The sequence below is a fragment of the Arvicanthis niloticus genome, chromosome 16, assembly GCF_011762505.2.
Source record: "Arvicanthis niloticus isolate mArvNil1 chromosome 16, mArvNil1.pat.X, whole genome shotgun sequence".
Classification (NCBI taxonomy): domain Eukaryota; kingdom Metazoa; phylum Chordata; class Mammalia; order Rodentia; family Muridae; genus Arvicanthis; species Arvicanthis niloticus.
In genome coordinates this window covers 28,245,589-28,256,490 of record NC_047673.1, presented here as the reverse complement: position 1 = coordinate 28,256,490, position 10,902 = coordinate 28,245,589, and the positions used below count along the sequence as shown (strand labels likewise).

At 38.7% G+C, this 10,902-nt stretch overlaps 1 protein-coding gene and 1 long non-coding RNA gene across 2 annotated transcripts; one reads left to right on the top strand and one right to left on the bottom strand.

Annotated features, from left to right (window-relative positions):
• Positions 1-2,134: 2,134 nt before the first annotated feature.
• Positions 2,135-2,891, bottom strand: LOC117721739 (non-selective voltage-gated ion channel VDAC1-like). The gene is made up of 2 exons (XM_076913757.1): positions 2,599-2,891; positions 2,135-2,383 (listed from the first exon to the last, which is right to left on the bottom strand). The coding sequence occupies exons 1-2, from the start codon at positions 2,878-2,880 to the stop codon at positions 2,135-2,137; spliced, it is 531 nt and encodes a 176-aa protein (XP_076769872.1). The 5' UTR covers positions 2,881-2,891.
• Positions 2,859-10,376, top strand: LOC143434608 (uncharacterized). The gene is made up of 3 exons (XR_013104226.1): positions 2,859-2,998; positions 7,092-7,282; positions 8,421-10,376. It is a non-coding gene; the product is annotated as an uncharacterized LOC143434608 (long non-coding RNA).
• The last annotated feature ends 526 nt before the right edge of the window (positions 10,377-10,902 follow it).

Below are 10,902 nucleotides of genomic sequence, written 5' to 3'. Positions count from 1 at the left end.
AACTGTTAGCTTATTATGTGATATGACATACAAAGACACACACACACACCATATATATATATATATATATATGCATATATAAAAAACACATATAAACATATATATGGTGTGCACATGTAGTATGTATGGTATTTTGAATCTGTATAATATTTTAGCAAATCATTCCTTTTCACTTCTGGCTCCCTTTGAATCTGGGCTGGCATGAGAGACTCATTAGTAACCAGGAGATGGCAGTAGGAACTACTGTGAAGCATCCTATGTTAAATTATACAACAAAGACAGACACAGTCTTTACTTTGCTTACTGGAGCATTCAAGCTGGCTCCATGATTCTCAAATGAAAAGGCCTACGCAGAACTGTGACATTCTTGGAAGACACCAGTCAACTGGAGAAGGAGCATGGGGGCTCCAGCTGAAAGGCTCTGTTACTAAACTTACCCCATTTTACATCCTGTTTATCCAGACTGTTTTTGAGAATAGGCTGGCTTAGTTATGGAAGGTGGTATCTTTATTTAGTATGCAATGTTGGAAAACATACAACTATCCTGCTCAAGATTTACATCTATAATTACTAAGAGGTCAACTTAGGCTTACTGGTAAAACTGAGCTCACATAGGTTTCAAAAACTGGTCTGTCATAGAACACTGCCAGGGGCCTTTAACAGCCTCCAGGGAAAAACTCAAGGCAGCATCTAAACAAAAGTACAGTTTCAAGCTGACATTGCATATTGTACATTGTTTAATGGAAAACTTGTACCTAGAAAAAATGAGCAACTATGGGAACAAGTCCTTGCTTGTGCTCTCCGGCATGTATTATTCATTTGGTAGTTTACACTTCTTTATGTTTACTAACTCACCAAATAAAGCACCTTTAGAGAACTTGGAAGCATTTTTTAAAGGTGAATCAGAAGAGACTAAAACAAAGTGTTGAAACTATCTCACCTTCTGATACCAGTCTAATACATGGCGGCTAAAGCTAGGAACAGAGAGGCATAGGCTTCACTTTAGACTTAATAAGAGTAGAATAGGGGAATATGCAATGCTTTTGTCCAAATGAAAAACAGTGCTCTCTCTCTCTCTCTCTCTCTCTCTCTCTCTCTCTCTCTCTCTCTCTCTCTCTCTCTCTGTGTGTGTCTGTGTGTCTGTGTGTCTGTGTGTCTGTGTGTCTGTGTGTGTTAATACACTTGTGGAGGTCAAAAAATAAACTATAAAAGGAATTACAAATTGTTGCTAGCCCATGTAAAAGACACAATCTAGGTATTCCTTTCAAAATTTTAATCAAGTTCTATTTTAAGTGATGTTAATTGCAGCATTTGAAAGGGAGGAGCTAATTCCACAAAAAAAGGAAGATTCTATAATGTACCCATTAAACTGCTGGAAAAAAGGAGGTGTGTCTAAAGAGGAGTTAGTTTAGATCCCTAGTGTTGTCAGGGTGGGACCACAATCACCTGCCCAGCTCAGAGGTAGAGAACCCAGAGGCTATTTCATACTCTGATACAAGAATTGAGGAGGGAGGAAGAAAGAGAAAGAAAGAAGACCACACCTCAACACAAGGATGAATTAAGTCCTGAATTGTGCCCACAGCACAAAAGAAATAGCTAACCACACCCTAAAGACTTCTTTTGGTGTAAAAGACTTAACTCATGGGCTAGGATGGGAACAGGGCATATCAAGAACAGGATGTGACTATCTGTCTAAAATGTCCTTTTCACATAGATTTGTACATGTCTCCCAGTAGATAGGATTGGGACACCAGGGATTGGAACGCCAGGATTCGATGCTTGGGAAGTCACAATTTCATCTGGGGACTGGATACAGATTTACAAAGAGCCTACACATTCCCACCTCCCACTTGCAGCCTGGCATCTATTGAAAGGCTCCTCCTAACCCATGCCTACAGCTGAAAAAGACCCTTTCTGGAGTGGGGTTTCTGCTGTACCTGAAATAGTAAACACTTTAAAGCCGAGTCATCCTTAGCTTAGAGGTATTTATCAACTCTCGCATCCCCAACATACACTAAATGCTGAAGATAGCTATGTGGCAAAATAGTTTAAAATTAATGATTGTACACTATTCATTTATGTTTGAAATTCCAGTCCTAAACCAAGCTTGTGGCTGCCCGCATTGACATTCTTGTCATCCAGCAGGGCTAACAGCGTCAGTTTGATACCTGGTTTTAGGTAGGGTCTGAGTGTACCCTAGGTCAATCAGGCTGGAGTTCTTCACTTTGCCCGAAAAGCAGGCAGCAGGGTCGACCTGATACTTGCTGCTATTTATAAAGCAAGTGTTACTGTTGCCTGCGGTCCAGGCGAGATTGACAGCAGTCTGCAACTTCTGGTTCACCTTCTGGTAAACGGAGCCACCAAATTCTGTCCCATCGTTCACCTTAGTATGAAGTTGGAATTCCTCCGTCTTAGCAACTGCGAAGTTGCTCTGGGCCATTCAGGACTTTGAGGTCTCAAAATTCATCTGGTAGCCAGCCAGCCAACCCTCATAGCCAAGCATCAGAGCACCCCGGATTGAGAGCCCAGCCATGTCAAAGTCCATGTCACAGGCCAGGTTGATATGCTTGTACCCTGTCTAGATTTTAGCAGTTTTACCCCAGTGTTGGGCAAGAAAGATGAATCAAAGGTCAGCTTCAGTCCATGTGCAAGCTGGTCTTCCACAGTGATCTCGGTGCCCAGAGGGTTGTCTGTGCTCCATTTCTCAAATCTGAGCCCATACTCAGTCCATCTGTATTTGGTTTCTGGACTCCGGTTCACTTTGGTGGTCTCCAGGCTGGCAAAGCCTGAGCTGCTAAATTTCAATCCATTCTCGGATTTCGTTTTCAAATGAAGCTTTACTAAGCCAAAGCCTTTGGTGAAGACATCCCTGAAAGACATGCCAAAGGTCGGCAAATGTGGGGCACACAGCCATTTTCTCAGAGATCACGGTCGGGACCGGAACGGCAGCAGCTACACCAGGGGTTGCAGCGAGGAGCACAAGGAACAGCCAATTTAGGTATTTTATTTCCAAGCTGTAAGCCTAGATTAGGCAGGTTGTAGAGCTACTATAATTTACACCACAGCCATTATGTCCCTTGTTACTTGCTGTTTCTCCTGGCCCATGCTCATGGTCCATATCCTCTCATGGTCCATAGCCTCTCTTGGTCCATATCTTCTCATGGTTGCTTCCTTCTCCTTTGATCTCCTTTCTTCTCTACAGTCTGTACCTGTCAGCCCCCACCCCCACCACAGCAGAAAACTGAAAACCCGCTTACCTCTATCTACTGTCCAATCACAGGCTTTAGCCTTTTATTGACCAGTTAACTTGGGGAGGAAGGTTACATAGCATCATTTGGTATATGTGAGGATCCCCTGATCCCTCATTGAGGACAACCAGATCTTGAGCGCCATTATTTACCATTTGAATATATCAGAGCAGCAGACCAACCCATCCACCAAATGTGTTCGAAGAGTAACTCAGGTTGTCGGGTTTAGCAACAGATGTCCTTACCCACCTCTCTGGCCCTCACCACCTTTTTTTAAAGAGAAAAAAAAAAATCACATTTGACATTTGACTCAAGGTTTCCGAACACTGAAACTGGAGAAAATGGATATTCTGCCTTTATTTAAGGAGAGTCCAAAATTCTAAAAATGTAAGACCAAAATGAAATGGTTCCCCCTAAAAAGACTTGTAGATACCGGTCAGTGATAATTAAAAACACCATTATTCTGTCTAAATTTGTTTGTCGCCCTACGATAAATTTTATGTAAACCTTGTTCCCTTGCTCTCAGTGTTAGACTGAACGGTGGAAGGGCCTCAGCTCTCCCTAAAAGATGAGGCAAATCTATTCCAGTTTTAAAAAACAAAATGTAGCAAACCTCCTGAAGAATGTCTTTGATGTAGTTGTTTACTTAAAAATGAACCACAGCTTAATCCCTGTTTATGGAAATTGAACAGTTTTTAGACCCTATGCCAGAAGAGACAATGACACTAAGTAGCCTGGTGTTTGTCAGTTCTTAAAGCTGTAAGACAGCACATAGGCCTTCAAAGACATGTAGATATATTATATGCATGGTGCTTGCTTATCTGCCACCTTATGTGAAAGAAATTTAGAAATTTAAACTTAAAACGAGCGTTGGTGAAACACGTGTGAAAAATGAGTAAGAAATCTTAAACATGACTCTTTAAATAGGAATATAAATTTATTTTATAAAGCATCAGTAACTTTTCCATAGGTTTCAAAACAGATATTACAATGTTATCATCTATTTTAAAAACCTACTAATATATTTAAAGATATATATACATATGCATGTTCCAGAAATATCAACATATGATTTTTAACATGGTAATAATTATCCTTTTTATTGTATATTTTAAGATTAGTAGGAGAAAGGTTTTACTATTTCCTAGGCAGATTATTGCTTATTTCCTTATATAATTATTACTGAGAATGATTCTGTCACATAATAAGCAGTGTCACAGAAGCTCTTAATCAATTCCATGTTATGAAATTAGCTAGAATGGATTCTTTTATTTATAACTCAGATTAACCTGATCTACTTGATCTGCCGGCCACCCCTGTGGACCAACTTCACAGAGCTTTCACAAGCCTAGTAGCTGCAGTGTCAGAATGAAGTAGAAGGCTGTCAAGAGACCTGTGCATCACAGACAGCATAGCGTCCATCTCAATATTCTACTTAAATGGTGTAAAATACTTCCAGGCCTATCCATGTTTCTCTGTATTTAAGGTACTGCCATCAAATACACATGGTAACAGTGCTGAGTGTGTTCAACTTCACTTATGTACAGTATTTTTAAATCAAATGTTGATTCCAGACATGCTTTGGAGTGAACAGATTTAATGTTTCACTTGGGCATCAATGAAGTGACACTGTTAGTAAGTCAGTGGACAAATGTGAAGGGATTCTCTAGCTATGTAACAATGTTGAAAGTTTAAGATTATTACTCTATACTTTGGCTCTGTGGAACGTCACTGATTCTATTAATAACAAACAGTTGTGAACACTTGTTTATGATATTGTTGCTCATGATTATATTTAACACAACTAACTAACTGCCTCTGTGCTCAAGACACTGTTCTGACTATTATATGTCCTTCAATTTATGAATTGAAATTATCACTAGAACTGTCTTTAAATCTAACATAAAATCAATCACTCATTTAATAAATATTATCCACAATAATTTTGAGTTTGCACAGTAGGGTGTGTGGGTGTGTGTGTGTGTGTGTGTGTGTGTGTGTGTGTGTTGACACAGGAATTCTAAATGGTCTGGAGTTCTGGATCTCATCAAACAGGCTAAGCGGTCTAGCTAAAAATGATCTGGCTGTATCTGGTTCCCCAATACTAAAAGGAATGCTACCCACAAGAAGATTTTTTTTCATATAGGTTCTGGGAATCAAAATCAGGTCTTCATGTGTGAAAGCTAAGCACTGCACTGACTAGGCATTCTCCACAGCCACTGGCTGTGTTTTTTATAGTTGTAGAAGTTAATATATTCTTATGTATACTGTTCTTTCAATTTATTTTTACTTTCTTTCATTTGTGTTTCCTGAACACACACCCTAAGCTTTATGGTGTTGTCAGTCTTCTTTTATAAAGTGAGTTCTCCAGCCTTCTTGAATAACACATGCATAGTGTACCTATCTAAGAATGTGGTGTGTTCTTCTGAAGCTCTGCATAGTCCCCACCGGAAGTGAAATCTTATTAAGGCACATAAAATTCAGTATCTATAGAAACACACAACCTGCCTTTGGTGGGAATGACCTAAGTACCGCATGTTCCCAATATTAAAAAGCCTGAAAATAACTTTACCAAGTTCTCATCAGTTAGGTATCAATTATCCCCCTTAAAAGTTATGTGTTAAAAGTTTGTAGCCAGACTGGAGAACTACTGGGAAATGGTGGAATTTAGGAGGTAGAGTCTAATCGAAGGAAACTGGGTTATTGGAGATAATTCCTTAAAGAAACAGGGGATTTCAGGAACTCCCCATCTCTTTGTTCCTGAATTACTCTGACCCATAAGTACCATCAGCCATGATGTTCTCTCTGTTCACAGATATAAGGAATGGGACTAAGGAGCTATGATCTGAAATAATGGTTCCTTCTCTTAAAAAGATTTTCTTGGTTATTTTGTCACAGAGACCTTCTTTACGTGGTTGATTTTACCTAGTGCATTTCCCTCTAACTCTAAGGTATTAAATGAAGCAGCCCATAAACTTTAAACAAATGAGTTTGTGCATAGAAAATGTTCTCAAACATATTATAAAGACAATACCTTTATCATCCATATTAACTAATTTTCATAATAGATTTATTCATTATTAGTTTCTTTCCTATTAATATAGGTATGGATTTTTATGGAGGGCAGTGGCAACAGGTAATGTCAAAATGAAAACAATGACTTTAGAAGAAAACATTTAATGTATTTAATAAAATAATTTACTTGTTTAATAGTTAACTCAAAATGAGCACATTAAATGTTAGGAGACAAAAAGAGACATTTAGCTATGTGCAAATAACAAGGGAGAAAGAAACAGAAAGAGAGAGAGAGAGAGAGAGAGAGAGAGAGAGAGAGAGAGAGAGAGAGGAGAGAAACAGACAGACAGACAGACAGACAGACAGACAGACAGACACTAGCCATTGTTAATCTCTGCTCAGTCTCTTAAACCTAAACACTGGAAAGGTTTTTCACAGTCAAGTGACATTGCCCAGGATGTGGCTACAGAAATTCCTCTTCTTCCTTCTGTATCATGACCCACCCTTTTTCAGACAGGTGCAAACTATATCTGCACACATGGCCTCATCCTGTGTAGACACATGAATCTGACATTATAAAATCAACAGTGTTGCTTTTTTTTGTCATTGAACAAAGTTTAAAATGTCACAAGTCATATGCATCTCTTCTGCATATAGAAGAATATTTACACTTTTATCAAGATTAATTCATTGAAATGGCTATAAAACTAAAATTACAAGATACATGTTCTGACAAGAAAAAGTGTAGAAAATTCTAGAACTTCCAGGACTGCAATTTCAGAAAACAGTGAGGTTACTATTTCACCAAATGTTATATTCATTTTATAGATCAAACCAGAGTCAGCTCTGCAACAGTTCATCTTGATTATCTAGTTGACTGAAATCATCTAGGCAATAGAATTCTGTGCATGCCTGTGAGGGTGTTTCCAGAGAAAGTGAACCGAGGAAGAAACATCTGCCCTGAATGTGGGCTAACCTATTCTATGGGCTGAGTGTATGGACTGGATACACAACACACAGTGAGTGGATGTCAGCTTTCCTTTCTCTGTGCTGTAGGCACAATGTGACCTTAAACCTCTTGCTCCTTCCATCATGCTCTCTCTGCCATACCTTCCCTTCCACCCTGGACTATCCCCTGAGACTCAGAGTAAAATAATCCCTTTCTTTCTTACATTGCTTTTGCAATATATTTTGTTATAGCGATAAGAAAAACAGCTAATACCTCCTCCAATTTTCATCTAGCCTGTAACTTTTATATACCATAAAGACTATAAGTCCTAGAGAGTATTGTGTCTTGAGCTGAAAGTGGGAGATATTCTTTCAGGCTTGTATTGCTCATACATTGGCCATTTTCCTCTTTTGCAATAGTGTGTAATCTTTAAAATGACTCCCTTGAACGACAATACCAACCAACTAGAGTTCCCTGGGTCTAAACAGTTAGCCTGAGAACACACATAGAGGGACCTATGTCTCTAGCTGTATTTGTAGAGGAGGACAGACTTGTTGGGCATCAGTGGAAGAAGAGGGCCTTGGTCCCTTGAAGGCTGGATGCCCCAGTGAGGGGGAATTCAAGGGAGGAGAGGTGGGAGTCCGTGGATGAGTGGGGGCACACCCTCATAGAAATGGGAGTACGGAGGATGGGTTAAGGTGTTTCTGGGGATGGGGAATGGGGAAAGGTGATAACATCTGAAATGTAGATTTAAAAAAGTACCCAATAATAAAAAAAAGAAAAAAAAAACAAACAATGGCACTGGTTATGGCAGTTGAACATTTGAGACTCTTTAGCAGTAATTTACAATTACCCATATTACTGGGATTCCTTATAATTGTCACGGACAAGAGACTGTGGAAGGAGCTCATGGAACTTTAAAACAATATCTTCATTAAAAAGGGGGAGAGAAGATATACCCCTGTACACCACAAATTTATTTAAATCGTATTCTTTTTATTTTTTTGTTTTAAAGTTATTGGTTTCTTTTAAATTTGGATGCCAAAAAACTTTCTGCTGAGTGTCTATGGTGCTCTACAATTAGGTATATTTAAACACAGATAAAAGTGAAGGATAAAGGGAAGGATCCACTTACTGGCATAAGACATGATCCTGATCACATATTAAATATGGGGAAGAGAGCATGTTGTGTTCTTTTTTTTTTCCAGGATGCTGAAGGAGCATGGTGGCTGCCAGAGCAATGGGTAAGACATGCTGATGCCAAGACAAAGAATGATGCTGACCTGTGAGTTTGCTGAGTGCCCTGACAATGGTGACTGGGAAGGTGTATTGGACATAAGTCCCTGACCCACCATTGCTTACCTATACCCTTGATGGGACAAGCTACCTTGCCTCAAGTTCTTAGACCTTGTGGAACAGACAATAAAAAAGAGAAGTTATAATGCCTCTTGTATTGTTATTAAATGTGACCAGTTATTTAGACTCAATCATGGACTTGTCTAGAAATCAATCCAATATTGGAAATAACAGTTTTCATTTGGAAGTCTGGTTCTGGACATTTTCAGAGACATATATGGAAATTAGCTGCAATTCTCTATGATGTTATGTTAACAAGAGATAAAGTTGGGGCAGGATCTGGATTTCAAACAGTTGTTAGCACGTGTTAAGGCTCTTTTAATTGTCAAGTTAAAAATACTTTTGTTTCTTCTACAGTACTTAATGTAAGTTTCATTGATTGTACACCTTCTAGTTGTGTTTGTGTTTTGAAATCTGGCATATCAGTTATGGAGGTCTATCAATCAGCTTTTGTTTTAGCGCCCTGAGTATCACAGAACCTTGGTATTCTAAAAATAGCTGGCAAGTACTAGAAAAATGAGGCAGGTTTAAGCAGAAGAAAGAGGTTAGTGGGCTTAATTATTGCTGATATAACAGCTTTAATCACATTAATTGCTAGCTCCACTGCTTCTGCAATTGTTGTGAAACAAGAAGATAAGACAGCTACTTTTGTTAATTGTTTAGCAAAAAACGTTACTAATGTGTTGAATATACAAGAGGATTTAGATAGGCATTCTTATCCTATTCAAATTACTGAAAGGAGGTTCAGAATTTAAAGGTAAGGAGCCATCTTGAGTGTCATGCCAAATACCATTGGATTCATGTTAGTTCTACAATTTACAGTGGTAGTCATTATAATTAGGAAGAAGTTTAATGACACATGCAGTGTATTTGACATAATTCTAACACCTCTAGGGATGTTTTAATGATACATTAGGAGCTTATGAATTTCAAGAATGCTGCTCTGCTGAGCCTTGATGCAGTAGATACTGCAGATAAAATTATCCATGGCCTAAGGTCAGTATTTATATTTTGGTCAAGCTTCAAAAATGGCATATATAGCTTGATCATGCTAGCTCTATTTGGCCCTGGAATATTTTTATTCCTGCCCATTATATTACAGCTTTTTTTTTTTTTAACAACATCAACATGTTGGGAGCCAAAGTACATGGCTTGAACCTGAAAATGGACCTCCCAGACAGAGTTATTAAATTAACACCCTGGCAAGCCAAGGACAAGTACGATTCTGCGCAGACTCTTACCTACCTAAGATAGAAGTACATTGCTTTTGTTAATGCATATTCCATAATGGGTAAGGAAGGCATTCTTGTCAGAATGACCTAAGACAGGCTCAGTCTTGTTGATGAAATAAAAAATGGGGAGAGGCAGAGAGCTTTTGGGGCTTGGCAAGAATCTGACATTGGCCAAGGACAAGGAAATAGGCTTCAGTCAGGAATCTGACATTAGGCTAGTACAAAGAAGTAACTTCAGGTAGGAATCTAAATCTTAGGCTAGAACAAAGAATTAATTTCAGAAAAAAATTTAAGTTTTAGATTAGAACAAGGAAGTAGGCTTCAGACATGAAAATGACCTTGTGCTAGGACAGGAAAGTAGGCTCAGATACTTTGGTCATCCTGATAAGCCCTTAGAAACAGTGATCACAGGAGTGTTCATGTAATTGGGTTTAATGCCTTGCTTTTTCTTTGACTATTTGTGATTATTTTCTTGCTTGTTCCTTGACTATTTGTATCTATTGTATTGCTAGACCCTCAACCTAGAACTGACCTTAATACATGCATGTAATTAAAATAATATAAAAGCATAAAGGAGAAGGGTGTGGGTGGGATGAGGTTTCTAGGGAGGGGAATGGGGAAAGGAAATGATATCTGTATTGTAAATAAATAAAATATCCAATAAAAAATAAAATTAGTCCCTTTATCATCATTGTCGCTGTCACAGTCATCATCATCATCAGTGATTTCCATAGCCAGCTTAGGAGCAGTACCCATTCTGGGATTGCAGCCCTGTATTGTTTTCACAGACTACCTTCAACTGTACTCTACTCAGTCACCTCACGTGATTATCCTCTAATTACCACTTTCCAGGTGGCTCTATATCTGCAATTTGTTGGGCTTTTGCCTTTTGGACCACAATTTTCATGCTTATCACAGTTTGAAATAATTACAGATGGTGGGGGCATTCCCATGGAGATAAGGGGTGGGGAGGAAGTATGGGATGTGGAACAGTCGGAGGGTGGACCAGATGTGAGGGTGGGGGAATAAAATCTGGAGTGTAAATAAATAAATAAATAAATGCCAAAAATCTTATTTTAGTTCTCTTAATTTTCCTACTTCT

Excerpts from the sequence above, each read along its gene's own strand:
- LOC117721739 (XM_076913757.1), bottom strand. The coding sequence starts at position 2,880 with ATGTCTTTCAGGGATGTCTTCACCAAAGGCTTTGGCTTAGTAAAGCTT. Across the intron at positions 2,384-2,598 it reads CTTTCTTGCCCAACACTGGG|GTGAACGATGGGACAGAATT; the intron begins GTAAAACTGCTA and ends CTTCATACTAAG.